Consider the following 18,353-nt stretch of genomic DNA (forward strand, 5'->3'; position numbering starts at 1 on the left):
TGAATGTCAGGCGATTCTCGGCTCAGGGTCCGAGCATCCTGACTGTGAGGGAAAACTTGCATCCCCAGTAGCTGTGCGGGGCTGGGACCCTGCTGGCACGCCGGTGGGGGGGGCACCCAGGTGTGCAGGGAGTCGGGGGGCAATGCAGGCCAGTGGGGCCCGCGGCCCTGTCCTCAGGAGGGGTCGCTGGCCGGGTGGCGGCCAGGGGCTCAGCTCTGCGCCCAGGGGCTGGAGGCACCACGCGGGACCTCGCTGAAATGCGTGGTGCTGCGGCCCAGGTGGGTGCCCTCCCAGAAGACCCTGCCACCGCCGGTGCAGCAGAAGGGCTGCAGGCCCGGCCGCCGAAGCACGCCCTCCGGGACCCCTGCTGGCTGCAGCCGGTGCCCGTTGCCCAGGGTGGTGGGCGTGCCGGCCTGCAGGTCGGCCGCCTCCAGTCAGCGGCAGGGCAGGTCATAGCTGGAGCCCCCGGGGGCCTCCTCCGGGGCAGAGCCGGGAGAGGTGGAAGCATCGCTCTGAGCGCTCAGCCTTTGGGTGTCTGGTCCCCACCCCACTCCTTCCGGAGGCTCCTCCCTATGTGGCCCCATCCCCCCAAACGTCTGCCTCATCTTACCCATGGGTCCCTGGCCCTCCCCACTGGTCCTGCCCCTCACCCAGGGCACAGGGACCATCCTCTCTACTGGGCCAGGACACGAACCCTGGCTTGGGCTGGGGCCCTGTGTCCGGAGCCCCACGTGTCCTCCGGGGTGGTCCCAGGGCTCACCTGCCTCCTGTAGGTCCTCGCTCGGGGTGGCCTCATCACCTGTTAATCAATCAGTGTCATCAGGGACTGTCCTAAGGATGGGGCCTGGCAGCCCCTGTGCCCACAGTGCACCTCCGGGCGCCCAGCCTCTCCCCCACCCTTAGCAGAAAGGGCAAAGGGCAGGGGGCTGAGGAGCTTTGGTGCTAGCCCGGTCCCCTCCCATGGGAACTCACACCTTGGAATGTTCTTGGGGCTCAAAGGTCCTTGGGAAACAAGCTCTGGGCGTGAGATTAGCCAATTAGGGCACTTGGGGGCCTGAGAACTGGCGGGTGGGGGCGGGGGCATCCCATCTGTGGCGATGAGCAGATAAGCCACTGCCAGGGGGGCGCGTTTCACAACAGCCCGCACCCCGGTGGGCGGGCAGGGGCCCCGGGGACCTATGGGAGCTCCGGGTGCCAGCAGAGACCCGGGAAGCGAACACTGTGACCCTGCGAGAGGGTCCCTACCCCCACTACGAGCGTGGGGAGACGCCACGGAGACGGCCAGGCCGCGGGCGGCTGAGAAGGCAGCAATGACTGCGGAGCAGGTGGGACAAGGGTCCTCCCCGTTCTGCTGACCTTCCCACTTGGCTCAGCAAACACTTCTGCCAGATGGCTCCAGCTCACCGGCAGTGGGGGCCTGACTGGATGCGCCCCTCACCCGAGCCCCACTGCCTCCTTGGAACCCAGCAAGGCCACGTCCTCCAGCTGGCCTCCCTAGCTTGCCAGCCCGTCTGGCCTCAGCCTCTACCTGGAGGCCCCGAAGGACCAGGGGGCCTGCAGGAGTGCTGCCCACGACCCCAGGACAGTGGGGGCCTCTGGGTGGGCTGCTGGTGGCTCAGAGGGGACGGGAGCCCTGCGCTCCCGCGGACAGCCCCACGCACGCGCTGCTCCTCCCCTCCTGGGCCTTGAACGTGTCAAGGCCACACTGCGGAGAGCTGAGAGCGGCTGGGGCTGGACACAGGCCATCATGACGGCTCACCTGAAGAGTGAGTGGCCCCCGCTCTGGCCCCAAACCTCTGAGGGAGGCGGGAAGAGCAAGTAGGGATGTCAGCATCCTGGAGAGGCACCCAGGTCTCAGGCTGACCCACCCAGAGAGTGTCCCAAGACACCCTTCTACACAACCCATGCTTGGCCTCCCCCGAGGAGGGGCTGGGGGCCAAGGGAGCACCAGTCAGGCTCCCGCTGGTGCCCCCTCCACGGGGCCCTTCTCTCTAGAGGATGGAGGTGCCGTGCTGGGACTGACCCACACTCGCGGCCCTGGCCAGCAGCTTTGAAGTCTCTGTGTGCTCTGCACCCTTTTCTTGCTAGTTTTACAAACTCGGAAACTGAGGCTGGGGGGTGGACCTCTGGGGTTTGCCCTCCTTCCTGTCTGTCCCGGCTCGGCTACCTTCCGATCGCTTAGCGAGTGCCGGTGGTGCAGAGGTGTGCAGGCAGATGCCCACGTGTGCCCGTGTGCGCGCATGAACAGGTGTGCATGTGCGTGCTCTCCCCGCGCAGGGCCTCCGGGACAGGGGTGGGGAGCACCACCCAGAGGGGTGCGGAGTGTCGGAGCTTCCCGTTCCCCCGGGCCTGTGACCTTTGCACGCCATGCGCTCTGTCTTTCCACCAGCCCCTGGCCACACGTGTACTTCCATCCTGGGAGTACCCAGTCGTTGGGCCCCTGTCTGCAGACCCCACAGAGCCCACGCCCACCCCGTGGGGCACACCCCCCCCGTGCTGCTGGGGCCTTCCTGGTGGCTGCTGAGCCGCAGCAGCTGCCACGTCATGTCCTTGGGGACCTTCAGGTACTGGTCACAGTTACAGGCCCAGGGACAGAGGGGCTGCCGAGGCCAGGCGAGGCTCCTTCCCTCCTCCCGTCCACAGCCTCACGCTCCTGGTAGCTCTGGGTCTGGCTAGGGGATTTCACAGACACAAACAACACATCCCTTCCTGTCTCTGCGAGACAGGGCACACCACCTCCTGGGAGCCCTCCTTGACTGCTCTGGATCCCAGTGGGCCCTGGGTAACCTTTTCTGGCTCCCGAGACCCTGTGGCACTCTGCTATCACCTGGGCTGTTTTCCCCAACCCCCAGAGTCTTGAGGGCAAAGCCAGGCCTGGGTGGCCCCGGGCTGGCTCAGCATGGTGGGGGACACAGGGCCCAGCATTAAGGGTCAGGGTAAGCGGCCCCACAGCTGAGCCCGCAGCTGGTCTTGGGGTGAGCCAGGCCATTCAAGTGTCCATGTTTCTCGACACTGCCTGTGCCCATGCCCAGTGGGCACCGCGTCCTGGGATCAGGGGGGAAGCCACTTGTGCTTCTCGTTGGGGTCCTTGTCTAGGACACGCCATGGGTGAGGGGTTGAGCTCAGCCCTGCTGAACGTGCGGCGACCCTGGTGGAGGCGGGGGATCCTGGGGCCCGTCCTGCTCTCCCCACACAGTTGCCCCAGGGTTGCTTTCTGATGGGCCCTGCCTGACAGGGTGAGGGACCCCAGGATTCCCGGGGTGAGGTGGGGAGGGCCCCGAGGGAGAGCGGGAGGGGCCGGGCCCCTAGAGACCTGGCTGGCAGGCAGGTAGGGACAGGTACCCATGGAGACATGCACACCAGTCACAGCCCTTCCAGACCTCAGAGCAGCCTGCAGGAGGAAGCAGAGCCGAGAGCAGGGCCTGGGGGGTTCCCAGGCCTCAGGGAGGAGGGGCCGTGATCTGTACTCACGGGATCCCTCTCGGCCCCCGCCTGGAGGAGCCTGGCTAGTGCCCTGGATGACATGGCTCCCGGGGGTGGGTGGGTAGGTGGCAGCCACGGGCCCCTGGAGCCTCAGGGTGTGCCCACGTCAGAGGCGGTGCCCCCCCCTGCCCCCACATGCCCTTTTCCCACGGGCCTTTCGACACTGTGAGCTTGCTTTACCTGTGGCCTCATGGCTCCACATCCAGCATTGGGAGCCAGGGCCTGGGAGTGCAGGACGGGTGGGGTGGCCTCGGCTGGGAGGCCTCGGTGGGGCTGGGGTCGGGCTGATCCCAGGCAGGACCCTCCCTCCTGCTTCTCTGGGGGCCCCCTGTCCCCCTGGCCACCTCTGCCAACCAGACCCTGGGCCGGCCTGTGACCCAGGGAGTCTGCGGGGGCGGGGGGTGCCTGGCCTCCTGGTCAGGGATCCAGCGACCTTCCTGGGGTAGAGCCCCGGGTGCCCGTCTGGCCTGTGGTCATTCCAGGTCCAGCTGGGGAAGGAGCGGAGCACCAGTGGGCTGCCCAGCACAGAGGCCCACGTTCTCCCTGTGCAGGTCCCCCAAGGGGTCAGAGCCAGTAGGTGTGAGAGGGACGGGGCATTGGCAGGAGGGCGGGATCCTCTCCGAGCGCTCTGCCAGCCTCCCAGGACCTGGGCCTGGTGCTCACACCTGGGCGGGGCTGCCAGCTCAAGCTGAGTCACTGCACACAGACAAACGACGGGTGCCATCCACAGGGACCTGGCCCCACCCTCGGGAACCACCGGTGCTGGTTTTCCCACGGCTGCTGCCCACTGTCACCTCATAGGGCCCTGGGAGGCCCTGCCCTACCCCCACTTCCATCTGGAAAAGCCGGTTCTGCACTCTCACCCCCTCTCTGCCCTGCATTCCCCATCTGTCGGAAGGACCAGCACCTAGGGCCTCTCTGTCCACCTCCTGTCCACCGGGGGGCCCGGCAAGCCTTGCCCGACCGCCTGCTGTGGGCGGGCAGCGGCCGCCCCTGGAGCAAGGCTGCGGCCCTGCCCTTTGGGGTTCATGGCCCAGTGCATGCCTGCTCACGGACTTGGTGCCGGGCCAGCAGAGGCCCCCTCCTGACACCAAAGCGGTAGAGCCTTTCGCTCTGAAGAAAGGGGACTTCTTGAGGGGCTGAGTCACTTGGTCACAGTCACAGAGCCCTCGGCTAGCTAGGGCCCCACACCGGGCCCTCACACTGACCCCCAGGAGCAGGGTGTGCCTGTGGTACCTAAGCCACGCCCACTCCTCCTTGCGGGACACACAAACCCTGACTTTGGGATGCCGGTGGGTCTGGGCGGACAGCCGTGGGGGTCCCGGGGGAGGCCCTGGACAGGGGCTGGGTGGTATGGTCTTGTGAGTCCGCCCGGTCTCTGTGCAACCCCTCATTCAGTCTGGGAGCCTGAGGGCAGGGTTGGCGTCTACGCCCAGAGCCCGGCGAGGTGGGAGGGGCCAGGTAAGTTGGGGGCAGGAGGGGCTGGGAAGGCTTCTGGCCTCCCTGTCGCAGGGGTCCATCTGCCTGCCTGCTTCCCACAGCTCCTGCAGCTGCTCAGAGCCAATGCCTGCCGTGCTCAGGGCACCCCGTCTTCCTGGGGACGCCTCAGGCAGGGGCACGAGCCCACGAGTGGGACATTGTCTCCTGGGGGCTGGGCCACCAGCAGGGGCTGGTCCTGGGGACTGGTGGGGCCCTTGGACCCACGGTTAGGCAGGCCTGACCTTTCGGTCCACCCTCTGCAGCCCCCTGCTCCTCCCTAGGGCCTCAGGAGGGTGGGAAAGGCCTGCTCTGGTCACTTCTCCAGCAGGTTTGGTTCTCTGGGCTTCTTGGGTGTGTGAGGAAAGGGTACGGCAGGTGCCTGGGATAGCTGTCCATTCCTCTGAGGCTAAGACTTGGCAGGGGGCAGCTGGGGGGCTTTGAGGGGCCAGTTCCCAGGTGTGGGGAGCCGTGCCCAAGAGCGGGTCTGCGCTCAGCTCTGAGCCCAGGAATCACAGCCACACCCACCCACAGGGGTGGTCGTGGCCAGCAGAACCACAGCTGAGCAAGAGGCAAGCTCACCGCATCTGTCCTGAGCTCTGTGTCCCTGGAACTGTCTGTGTTCCCACCCCCTGGGCACCCACCACTCCTAGTTGCCCACCTGCTCCGGGTCCCCACCTCCCCCGAATACCCACCTGCCCCAGGCGCACATACGTGGCCCTGGGCTGTGGGCCTGTGGGGGTCTGCCGTGTGCAACCAGTGGACAGCCGGGACACCAGTGTGGAGAGTGGAGAGGGCCAGGCCCCAGCCAGGGCCACAGAACGTGAAGAGCAGGGCAGGAGGCGGCTCCGCCCCAGGGCCTACCAGCCCCTCTCAGGGCTGAGGGCAGCCCTGGCTAAGTTCTGTTGGTCGCCTAGAGGGAGAGAAGAGGGTGGTATAGGGACTGCACCTGGGGCTCACCACGGCATGGGGCATGAGAGAGAACCCATGTTCCTCAGGGTGCTGGGCAGGAGGGAGGCACCTGCCTAGGCTGGGAGCCCAGCGGAGGGACCCACTCTTAAGGAGGATGTGGGTGAGGCTCCGGGCTCAACCAGCAGGCAGGCCTATGACCCGAGCTGCCCACTGCAGGCTGGCCCCATTTTCTCTGCCCAGTGGGCACCTGGCGCAGCTGAGAGTTGCAGGCCCACCTCCCAGCTGGGAACTGGGCCGGGCCACGCCAGGGTCCTGCTGTCAGGGCTTTCCACTCTCCCGAGCGAGGGGTGGGCTCGTAGAAACCTGCTCCTGCCTCATGGCAGGTGCTGTTCGGGCTCCAAGCAGGGCCCTGGCAGCCCCTGGAGCCCCCACCCTGGGTAAGGGACGGGAGGACGAGTCGGCCCGGTACCCAGACCCTGGAAGGCTGTGTTCTGGGATTTTCTGACCCCACAGGCAGGGTGGATGGGGGCTTCGGCTCAGGAGCTGTGACATGCTCTAGAGTAATGGGCCGTTTCTTGCTCCTTTAGAGCAAATTAGGAGAAGAGCAAAGCATAAAAAAAAGCAGAAGAAAATAAACTTCCCCTCAACCCACCACCTGGTGGGAAAAGCCAGCATGGCAATGAGAAGGGCTTCCGTTTCCGGCACCTTCCCAGAGCACACCTACGCGCAGCCAGCGTCTCAGACGCTCACGTCAGGGGAGTGGGGGCCCTGGTGGGTCTCAGCCCTAGGACACCAGTGCCGCTCTTCCCGCGGTGTGTTCTGCCCATTTGGTCCCCGCCTCCCCTCACGGTCCACACTTGCTGTTCTGAGAAGGGCAGGCCCTGAGGCCTTCCCTGGCTGGCTTATCCACCGTGACCCCTCCAGAGCCACCCCAACAAATGGTGCCGGGTGCAGGGCCAAAGGGCTGGGATGAAAGACCCCTGGCCTGGGGTGTTGGCCTGACACCTCGCTGGACGGGGCGGGACGAAGCCCCAGGGGGAAGCAGTGAGGCCTGGGTCCGCTCCACACCTCGCTCTCCCACGCTGTCCCGGCAACACCTCGTGGGGCCCTGAGCCATCTGCCCGCTATGCTGGGGCCGTGACCCTCCAAGACAAGAGCATCAGCCAGCTTTGCCCACGAGGACCCTGCTGGCCCCCGGCGTGGGATGTCGCCTGATTTTCCACTGGAGACAGGCCAAGGGGCCAGGGGGGTGGGTGGGCTGCAGTTGCGGCCGGCCCACAGCTGAGATGCTTGGGACGTCTGTGGGGTGTCATCCCCATCCTGCTCGCCAGGGACAAATGCTGGGGCAGAAGGGCCAGGCCCCAGGCCCTGGGGGGTGGGGTGCGTGGCTACAGATGCTGGACTGGACTTTGAGGGAAGGTTTTGTTTTGCTTTGTTTTTAATATTTTATTTATTTGAGAGAAAGAGACAGAGATAGTGAGAGAGAGCAGGAGTGGAAGGAGAGCGAGAAGCAGGGAGCCGATGCGGGGCTCGATCCCAGGACCCCGGGACCCTGGGCCCTCCTTATTGTTGGGTTTTAAAACCTTCCCATGGGGCGCCCGGGGGGCTCAGTCGGTGAAGTGTCTGCCTTTGCTCGGCTCGGGTCAGGACCTCCGGGTCCTGGGATGGAGTCCCGGGTCAGGCTCCCTGCTCAGTGGGGAGTCTGCTTCTCCCTCTGCCTCTGCCGCTCCCCCTCCCCCCGACTCCAGTGGGCGCTCTCTCGCTCTCTCTCAAATAAATAAAATCTTAAAAAAACAAAAACCCAACAATAATGCTCTTCTGCTGTGAAGCAGGCTCGTGGCCCTCCAGTGGCCTCCACCTCTGATGTCCATGACCTGGGATGGCAGCCCTGCAGGGGCCTTGCTCCAATGCCTGCCCTGGCCCCGGGTCCAGGAGGGTCAGTGCCCATGGGCCCAGCCCTTCCCCACCTGGCCACTGCCCATCCCCTTCATGGGGCCAGGACAGCGTCTCCACAGGCAGAGCAGGGCATGGGCTCCCTAGGCTGTCAGGGGCCCCCACAGGGGCCATGCGGTGTGAACGAGTCTCCGAGAGGGCCAGCACTGGGCCTGTGAGTGTGAGCTGGTGCTCCGCAGGTGCGTCTCTCAGAAGCACCCGGGCTCCGAGGGGCCGAGCATGGGTCTGCATGTGAGCCATAGTCAGAGGTGTGACTGGGCAGTCCACCGTGTGGACACAGCACTGATGTGGTGGGGCGTCTCAGGGTGGGGGGGACCTCACGTGTTCCCCTGGCCCCAGGAGTGTGTCCGTGTGTGTGGGCAGCCTGCAGGCAGGCGCCCGTGTCTACCTGGCAGGGGAGTAGGAGCTCGTTCCTGGGGGCCTCTACGCTCAGGGTACTACCTCCCCAAGCAAGTGGGGAGCCGACAAGACTGGTTCAGAGGGCACAGGGTCAGATGGGAGCAGCCTTACCAGGCTGGCACCCCAGGTCTGGGACCTTGGCCACAGAGGGAGGTGTGTACCTGGCAGCTGGAGCCAGACCCCCCCCCCCCCAGCCTGCTGCCAGGACAGGAGGGCCACGGCCACGGCCACTTCCTGAGGACCTGCCCCAGGCTCTCTGGGAGTGGAGCCCCCAGCTCTGGAGCTGCTGTCAGCAGTGAGGGCCCCAACAGCCATGGCTGTGGAGAACATCCCAAGACCTCCCTGGACATTCCTGAGCCTGCTGGACACTCTGATGGCAAGGGAAGGGGGAAAGGGCAGTGGGTAGAATGGGAGAAAGCCCTGGGCAGAAGGGCAGACACAGCTTTCCAGGACGCAGCATGCATGACAACCAGGGCGTGAATGGGAAGCGCCCCAGGTCACCCTGGCCAGGGACATATGGGAGGGTCACGGCCCCTCCCCCAGGCCCCTCGGGGGCTTGCAGGCCTGAGCCCTGGGAAGTGGCTACAAGCAGGACGGGCAGCTGAGCTTCCTGCTGGGTGTCCCCTGCCCACCCTGGTGCCTTAGCTCCTGAACGCTCCTACTCCTACTGCACCAACCACAGCCCAGGGCCCACCTAGGACCCGGACATGCAGACCCCACTGTGTGGGGACAGTGGGGTCGACAATCCAGTCCAGGCTGGGCAGATGACACGCCACGTTGCAGCTCCCTTGGGTGGGCTGGGGCTGACATCCAGGGAGGCAAGCCAAGTGGTGTGAGCCGCGGGGCCCAGATAGGTGGCCAAGACCTCCTGCCCTGCTTCCTTAAGCCTGACACCGGGGGTCACAGTCCCAGCCCCCCTCCCCCACTGTCAGGGGCCGGGGAGAACTCGGGCCCTAAATGTGAATTTTAGAGAAAGTGTGCGATACATTTCTATGGGAGAAGGTAGTCAAGTTTTCTGAAGTTCACAGTTAGCGGGCGTCTGTTATTTGTATTTGTGTAGTCCCGTGAGCAAGCCTTCCAGGCTGTTGGGAGGAACAGAAGCCCCAGACCCTGCTCCCGAGTCAGGGAAACCCCACTGAGGGGTCAGTGCTCACCGTCCCCAGCACAAGGCAGGCACAGCCAGGGCCCCCTAGGTCTCTCCATGAGGTGTGGGGGCCGTAACCACCTGCCCTAGGTTAAATCCAACAGAATCTGGGCCCGAGGATGTCCTCTAGCCTCAGGCCCTGCGGGTGGGGGGGCTGTTGTCTGCCCCCGCTTTGGCAACCTCAGCAGCCCCTAGGCGGCACCCCCTCCGGGAACCCCGGCTAAGCGCACCGCCCATCCCGGGGCTCCCGGGCACCCCAGCGCGGCGGGCGCAGCGCGGCCGTTCCCAGACGGGGGAGGGGCAGCGGGCCGTGAGAACCAGCCGGCGGCCGGGCCGCGTGGGAAAGCGGGAGGAGGGGCGGGCGGGGAGGGCGGGGCGCGCCTGGGAACGGCCCCCGCCCCCGGCCGGCCTTTGAAAGGGCCACTCAGGACACCCGGCCGAGATTCAAAAGCAAACGGTTGCGCCTGCCTTCCCGCGCCAGGACCCAGGGCGAGGGGGGCTGGGGGACCTCTCCCACCTAGGGCCGCGGGGGGCAGTGGGGGACAGGCTAAGGAAGTTGGGGAGCGGCCCTGGTTGTCCTGTTTCCGCAGACAAGTGGAGCCAGGCTCTCAGGCAGCGGGCGGTGGTCCGGGACCCCACGCCCTGCACCCTGGGGTCTGAACCTGCCTGAATGTCTGTCGGGCCTTTCAGTCACAGCAGCCCTGCCCCACTGTGTTCCCAGCCAAGGGAGAGAGGAGCCCCAGAGTCCTCCTCCAAAGGGTGGTGATGTTCTAGAGATTGGGCTGGGGGCCTGGAGGCCTTCCTGGAGGAGGTGACAGCCAACCTGGGGCTTGGCAGACCAGGGGAGAGGGGTGTCGCAGGAGCGACAGTATAGACGGGCCCAGCATGGTGGGGAGCCAGCGTGACTGGGGGCTGAGCACAGGGCAGGGGGTCCCCTGGCCCTTCTCCTTCCTGCCTCCTCCCAGGGCCACTGAGTCAGGCCAGGGAAGCTGGCCCCTTCCACCACCACCTGTGGCTTGAAATGGGTTTTCCAAGATGGGGGGAGGAAGACGCAGTCCTTCCCGGAGCCTGACTCCCCCCGCTTCTCTGACAGACCTCCCCCCACCCGCTCCCCCACCTCCAGGGAGGAGTGCGGGCTTGGCTGGGCAGGCCTATCTCCCTTTGTAGGGTTATTCTTAGGCCCATCCCTCTCTGGCTGGCCCTATCTCATGCCGTTCCGCCCTGGATGCCCCATCTCCCCCCAGAGAGCTTTGGGGTCTACGCTTGTCCTGAATGTGCTCCATGCGCAGTGACCCTGCCTCAGGACAGGGTGTGGGCGGCGAGCGGGGTACCTTGGAGGGGTAGGGGAAGGGGACAGACCCCATTCCCCAGCCCCAACAGGGGAGGGAGAAGTGGCCAGGTGCCCCGCAGCCCTGGCCATCCATTCACTGGCCCTGTCAGGACACGAATGGAACAGTCACTGCCTGGCAGACCCTCCCCAGACCCAATCCACGGCTGCCCACGGCCTCCTTTATGTGCAGCCCCCAGGGGCTGGCTGCCTCTGGCCCTGCACCCCCAAGGCCAGCCAGGCCTGTCTTGCCTCCCACATCCAGGCTTGAGTGGACAGTGGGTCTGCAGAAATCAGGCCTGCTGTGCCCATCCAGGCCCCATGGCCACCCACCACGGGGCTCACTGCCCCCTGGCTCCGGGGCCCCGCTTGCCTCGGGGCTGGCAATTGCTCCAAAGGAAGAAGAGCGCCCCCCCCCCCCCCGCCAGATGCCAGCCAGGCCCCTGGGCACTGGTCAGTCCCTTGCAAGGGCCGGTGGGTCCCTGAGAAAGCAGCTGTGGGCAGTGTAGGAACACACAGGCAGAGCTCTGCCAAGAAAACTATTTATGGACGCTGAAATTTGAATTTCATGATTTAGCCGCGGGCTGCCGGGTGCTGACATCAGGGTGTTTGTCTCAACCTGCCACTAACCCCAACCCTGGCCGTGGGGGACCTGGGTGTGCTTCTCTCTCCCTGAGCCTCAGGGCCCCTCCGACTGTGCTGGGGGGGGTCCGTCTGCAGCCCTGACCCTCCCCCCGCCCGATCCCGAGGCCCGCCAGCATCCAGTGCCCTCGCCCCACGGAAGGGCGTCACCAGGGGCTCTGGCTCCCTGTTTCTTCAGAGGCCGGTTCTCAGGCATTGCCAGGAGCGGCCTTCACATTCTGGCTGGGGGTTCTGGAGAGTCCACGGCGCGGGGCTTTGGGAGGCGGCATGGTGAGAGCTCCCGTGGGGGCACAGAGCAGAGCAGGGGAAGGACTTCGGTCCCCAGAGACACGGCTGGACCCCAGACTTTGCGTTTTGGGCTTCAGGCCTTGTCTTACTGTCGGAGGCGTCTGGGACAGTCACCCAAGAGGACGACGCTGAGGGCGCCCACATGACCAGCTCTGCCCCACCCCCCCTTCCACCTTCGACCTCAGCTGACCGGCTCAGATGACACCTGGCCCGGATGGCCAGGCCTGAGGGGGCGAGTGCTTGCTTGGGGAACCTCCCTGCTGTCCTTCCCCCAAGCTCCCTGTGGCCTGACGTGGGGCCGTGGTTGTGTCTGTCCAGGCCACCAACACCTACCTGCATGCTGTGTGTCCATGCATCTGTGGACACCTGCATCCCAACAGTGGATGGGGCACCTGCTCCCATCCCCTCACACTAGCCAGGGCAGCGGGAAGCACCGTCTGGGCGGGGGTTCATCCTACCTCGGGTGCATCCGTGCCCTCTGAAGTTCAACCTTAAGCACATCAACCCCTTCTGAAAGTGGACAGGGCGTGTGTGCACTCTCCCATCAACATTGGGGGGGTAGAGCCAGAGGGGCCCGTCCAGAGGAGACCCCACAGCGCTGACGGGAAGGCCCATTAGAAGCACAGGATCACTGGTTGCTGGGTCCTGGGGCACCCGCCGCACGGACAGACACGAGAAGGAGAAAAGAGCTGGGTACTCGGGTGGGCGCCTGGCATAAGCCGGGCTGGGGACACACACCAACCACCCCAGGCGCCGGCCCAGAGAAGCCTCGGCAGGTCTCAAGGCCACAGGCGTAGGGCTGGCCCTCACACCTCCTCTCAGCCCAGGCCACTCCAAGGGACGACACAGCCCAGGGAGGGGTGGGCTGGGGGCAGAGGGCCTGGTGTGGACACATGGACAGGTGCCACATGCGGGTTAGGGTCTCGCGTGAAGCTGGCTGCTGGACGGGCTGGCATCCGGGGGCAGCCCTGCTTCAGTGTCAAGGATGCAGGTGTGGCTGTCACGCTGGCCCAGGATCTTTCCTAAAGTGGCCAGGGTCAGATCAGGGCCACCAGAAGCTGGGGGACCCCCAGGCCAATGGGGTCCAAGTCCTCAGTCCCCCAGGGCCATCTGGTGGGAGCAGAAGCCGGGGCTCTGAGACCCACGACTTCTCTGGAAGGGAGGGAGGGCAGAGGGGTGGTCCTACAAGCGCCTGGAGGTGGCCCACCCTGCTGTCACCCCTAGGGACTGCACCAGGCTTGCTGACTGGGCCATCACCCTGGCTAGCCTCTCGAGTCTGGGGGCACGCTGGCCTCAGCCCCCGCCCAAACCTGCTGGTGGATCCCACTGTCCTTGAGGTCTCACAACAGCGCGGAAACCCATCCTCCTCCAGAGCCCCCGCGGCCGCTCCTCCTGCAGCCTCAGAGCCAGTGGGCCGGGGTCTCTCCCTGCGCAGGGTGGTGGCCACCCCTCCCCAGGCTTTGTGCCTGTGTGACCCTGGGGGCACCGAGTGTGGGAACGGGGCTGGGGGCCAGGGAGCACAAAGGATGGGGAGGGCCGGGGTCAGCAGCCATGGCCCCTCTTCCTGTCGGTCCCTGGTCTGCAGTTGGTCATCAGGATAGAGGGAAGGTCCGCAGGCCCAGGGACCGGGCCAGGCACAGGTGCCGCGGCTGGTCCTGGGTTCCAGGCCTGGGTGCTGGGGGGTGGCTGCTCTGGAGCTCCCCTCACATCCGCAGGCCCTGGGAGCCCTCTGCTTGCATCCCTCCCCTGCCAGAGATCAGTCTGGGCTACTGTCCACCTCTGTCCCAGGGCCCCTGCCCAGCCCTCTTGTCTCCTGGATGCCTGTGAGCCTGCAGCCCAAGGCCCGGCCTCCCCTAACTGCAGGCTTCTCTCTGGCCCCACACCCTCTCCCTCCTGGGGATCCTGCAGCCAGCGCTGCCTGAGAGCTCCCCAAGGCAGGGTCACCGTCCCGCAGACGCCTCCCCTCCCGGGTGCCCACTTCCGGAGGCCAACGTCACTGCCTCCCCTCCCAGGACACTCCCCGACTTCCACATGGGGGCCACAGCCTGTTCCCCACCACAGCGGAGGGGGACCAGAGGGACAGTAAAAATAGACATTACGCCTAGCCATGTCAGGGGTTCATGCTTAGGCTTTTTTTTTAAACTCAAATTTCTTTGATAAAATATTTTCCCATGGTGGACGGCACTGGGAATGTCCTTTCGGCGGATGTTCCTGATGGACAATCCCAGGCCCAGGTCGCCAGCTTCAGGGGTCATGATCCTGCCCACCACGTGAGGCCCACCACCCCTGATCCCTGGAGTGGGCAGGTGGGCCATCTCCCCACCCGCTTCAGGCCTCCACCACCTGACTGTTGCTCTTCACGTGCAGATGCCCAGAAGGTGGACCCTGGTGCCCAGGGCCCATGCCACAGCTTCGGGTCAGGGCCTGGGCACCAGTGTGAGGCATGGCCACGGACCCCTGGCCAGACCCCTGGCCCAACCTTGGACCGGGCCTTCTCCCTCTGCACGTACAGCCTTGTACCCCGACGCACCAGCCCAGAGAGTGGCCAGGCCCGCTCTGGGAATGCTCTGTGTGTCGAGTGGGTTTTCCCTCTGGGAATGGCACTAAAATAGCACGAGGAAGGGAAGGAAAATGGAAAGTCAGCCTGGCAGTGGGAGGTCTCCAGGGAGGCAGCCTGCTCCAGCCGGGGCCAGGGGCGACAGAGGCTCTGAGCCTCCAGCCAGGGTGCTGAGACCCACCAGAGCACAGGACAGGGCCCTGAAGGCCGAGCACTGCACAGAGGCCCTCCCTGGGTCAGTCCTGAATGTGATGCTCTCTGCTGGTCAGTGGACAGCACCTTCTGATGCCTAGATAGGCTTACAAGCCAATAGCCCCACGGAGCCCCACAGAGCCCCACGGAACCACATGGAGCCCCACGGAACCACACAGAGCCCCACGGAGCCCCACAGAGCCCCACAGAGCCCCACGGAACCACATGGAGCCCCACAGAACCACACGGAGCCCCACGGAGCCCCACGGAACCACACAGAACCACACGGAGCCCCATGGAACCACACGGAGCCCTACGGAACCATATGGAGCCCCACAGAACCACACGGAGCCCCACGGAGCCCCACGGAACCACACGGAGCCAGCCTCGTCACTGTGTTGAGCCTCAGGCTATCACCCTGCAGCGTCCATGGGGCACCTCTTCTGTGCTTCTTGGTGTTTGCCACTGGTCCACCCCACCTGGCCCCGAGAACGGCATCTCCCCTGACACTGGACTGGGAGTAGGGGTGGCCAGTGTGCAGGACAGGGTGGGCAGCCATTCCTGGCTGTTGCTGAGTCTGAGCCCCTGGGGTTCAGCTGGGAATGCCGTGGTGGAGGGGCTCCTGGAACACTTGGAGGGAATGTGGCCGGAGGCCTGCCCAGACCTGGCACTCACACGTAACTGCCACACAGCAGTGAGCCACCTGTCTCACAATGACCGGGTATTTGGCCTGAGAGCCTCAGTGGGGACCCTGGCCTCAGGCCGAGGCATTAACGCTACCAGCTTGCTGGAACAGAGTAAGCTCAGTCCTCCCACCCTTCCCAAGATGCCTCCCTGGTGACCATGGCTGGGTCCAAGTTTAGAAATCCTGGCTTCTCCGAGACCCCCTTCTCTGCCCACCTGGCCCTGTAATGCTGGCCTTTCAGGGTCCTTGTGCACATTCATGGACCCTCCTAAACAGCCATTTGCCACCCAGGGAGGGTCCTGCCCTGGGGCACACCCAGCGCATTTTCGGAGCTGAGCTCAGCTGGAGGCCACTGGCCACCCCTGGGACCAGAAGGCTCCATGGGCCCTTTCCTGACAAAGGCCCATCAGGTGCCGACACACAGCCTTTTACCTGCACCCCCACTTGCTGCCCAAGCAGTGGCCAGCCCCTGACTGTGGCCACACACAGGTCTCTGCCTGGGACCCCCCCTCCCCAAGCCCTGTGTACCCTTTGGTGCTGGGGTGGCTGCCCTCTGCTTCTTGGCCAGGGCAGCCGCATGGTCCCAAGTCGTGGACCCTGTCTCCGTCTTCACCAGCTGGTCTTGGGCGGAATGCATATCTCCCACAAATAGGGACAGTGCTGGGCAGGGCCCCCAGGTGAGCAGTGAGCTAAGGGCCGAGGCTTCCCCTTACTTCCCCATGCCCCTCCCCAGCCTGCAGGGCCAGGTGCATCTGCCTCCAGACCAGACCCCAGGGAGCCCGGGCCCGCTGGGCTGGCCAGGGCAAAGCCTACAACCTAGGAACCCAGCCACAGCCTTAACTTGCATTCTCAATCTGCTCCTGCTCATCTGCTCAGGCACCTGCCACCTCTCACCTGGGCAGGCCCAGCAGCTGCTCCCAGGTCTCCCACCTCCCTACCTGGTGGTCAGAACCCTCCGAATGCATCCCACCTGCTGCAGCCAGAATAGATCCCAGCCATAGCCCGCCTCCCAGCTGTCCCCCCATGGGCTGTCCCCTGTCCTGGGGTGGCCGAGTGCCCACCTCTCCGGCCTGGGCACTGGCTGGTTCCCCTCTCAAGGCTCTGTCTCCGAGCCTTTGAACTGGCTCCATGCGGCCCCCCAGGCGTTCTCAAACAGCCTGCGTCCTGCCCCTCCCCGGCAGAGCAGGGGGGCCCTCGGCCTGCCAACGGCACAGGATGGATGGGGCCAGCGAGGCCGGGGACGCTCTTCCCCATGCAGGGGTGTGGTGGCTTGGTGCCCTCGCAGGCCTGAAGGAGGTCAGGCTGCTCCCCAGCACGAGGCTTCCCGGGGCGCCAGTGGGGGTTTCCTCCCAGCTACCCAACTTCCTGTTTTCTCAAGAAAACTTAGCAGCAGAGGCTCTGAAAAGCTCATTAAAATGCCTCCCAGGCGTCCCGGACGTCCTGGGGTCTTTACAACACTTGTCGGCTTGAGCACAGACAAAGAGAGGCAGCCGACAAGGTTCCTGTCCTCCCAGAGCTCGCTGAAGGAAAAGGCCCTGCGGCGCACTTCCCGCCACGCAGGGCAGGGGGCCCGGGGGTCTGCACGGACGGCACCCACCCAAGGCCTGGCGGTGGGGGTCCAGGCCCTCCTCCCCGCTCCCACTCTGCTGCGCGCCTACCCTCGCGTGCACAGACGCGCACTAGGTGCAAATCTCCTGACTCGGCCCGTGGGCTCAGGTCCCAGGGGCCTGGCCCGAGACGACCCCTCCGCGGCACTGTGGAGGTGAGGCCCGGTGTCCACCGGGCAGCTGGGCTTGGGGAGGTGCTCCTAACGGAGCTTTGTCGTGCCTGCAGCTCCAAAATACCCCGGGAGTAGCCAGCACTCCGCACCAGGAGCCTCGGGAGCGCGCTAGGACAGGCCCCAAGGCCCTCGGCGCCCGCTGTACCCGCCGAGGCCCCGACATGGAGCAGCCACGCCCCAGCCTGCACCACCTCCCCCTCAGCCAGACGGCACTCAGGGCCCCCAGGCGCCCCCTCCCTGGCCCAGTCAGCAGACGGTACCCAGGTCCCAGACCCCTCTCCGATCCTAACCCTGGATACGCTGCCCTGACCCGGCCATTTCTTCACCCAGACCTTTCTAGACGTCAGGATGGACCCAGTGGCCATCTGTGGTTGTGGACATTGCCCTCCGAAAATGGGACACCCCCGCCCCCAGCCAGGTGCAACTTCCGTGGGCTCCTTTTCCTTCATCTCGAAGCCCTGTGAGAGGCCAGCCCTGGACACGGGAGGAAACGCCTGGGTCGAACAGGCGTCCCACGTGAGCCGCTCCCGTGGCCAGGCCAGTGCCAGCACTCTTCCACCTCCTGGCCCCGTGGGGGTGGGAGGAAGAGGAGGAAACGCCGCAGGTGGGGCAGTGGCGGTTACTGCTTGCAAGGGCACGAGCCCCAAAGCACGTGGCCTCTGCTGTCCTGCCGCCAGCCAGGACATGCTGGGTCTTGCCTGCCACGGAAGTGTCTCCCTGACAGCTGGGGGGCTCACACACCGGCCCACGGCAGGCCTGGGGCGCGGGGGACCCACCTGGCAGCGGCTGAAGATGTCTGCGTGGGTGACAAGTACGTGAAAGGCTTGAGCACGGCCTTGCCTGCTGCAGCCTTGAGACAGCGCCCAGCCCCGACCTGGGCCCGGAGCTGCACGGAAGTGTGGTCGCCGAGCGGCAGGCACAGAGCCCAGAACCTCTCCAGGCCCAGCTCCCCTCCCCCAGCTCAGGGGCCAAGAGTCTCCTCTCAGCCCACCCAGGCTGGGACAGCAGTGTCGGGTCAGCCCCCACTCCCCTCAGCCCCACGGTGAGACCCCAAGAGGGGGTGGCCCAAGGGCCAGGCTGCGGCTCCCTTGGAAAGATGAGGCTCAGAGGTGAGCCGTCTTCGGGGCCCTCACCTGTGGTACGGCAGCCCCGATGGCAAGATGATCCTTCCCTCCTGCCTGGCAACCTGTGCGACAGGTGAGGGGCACACTGGCGCCGGTGACTAGGGCTGTTCCTGTCCCCCCACCCGCCCCCGTCTCCCCCAGGCCCCACCCTGTCCCCCAGAGCTGCCTCTGTCTGGGACCTGAGCAGCCAGCAAGTCCTGCAGCCTGAGTCCCAGGGCATTGCCTTGTTGTATAGATTTGGTCTTAGAATCCTACAAACATTTTACATAATTGCCAACAAAATTAAAATTTAAAAAGCAATCTCTAAAAATCCAAAGAAGATGAGACAAATGAACTGCATGGAAAGAAGTATTCCAAGTGACACGAAAGCCAGTACATTGACCGTGCATCT

At 65.4% G+C, this 18,353-nt stretch overlaps 1 protein-coding gene across 1 annotated transcript in view; it reads right to left on the bottom strand.

The window, feature by feature from the left end:
- Positions 1-209: 209 nt before the first annotated feature.
- Positions 210-18,353, bottom strand: part of EXD3 (exonuclease 3'-5' domain containing 3) — a gene marked incomplete at its 5' end in the record, with an annotated part of 57,386 nt that continues 39,242 nt past the window's right edge. The window contains 4 exon segments of the mRNA XM_064579163.1: positions 210-519; positions 2,485-2,600; positions 17,099-17,688; positions 17,691-17,724. Of these exon segments, the coding sequence (XP_064435233.1) occupies positions 210-519; positions 2,485-2,600; positions 17,099-17,688; positions 17,691-17,724 (1,050 nt within the window).

This window comes from Mirounga angustirostris, unplaced genomic scaffold (assembly GCF_029215605.1).
Source record: "Mirounga angustirostris isolate CCGP_5_RB_7025 unplaced genomic scaffold, mMirAng1.0.hap1 SCAF_15, whole genome shotgun sequence".
Taxonomy (NCBI): Eukaryota; Metazoa; Chordata; class Mammalia; order Carnivora; family Phocidae; genus Mirounga; species Mirounga angustirostris.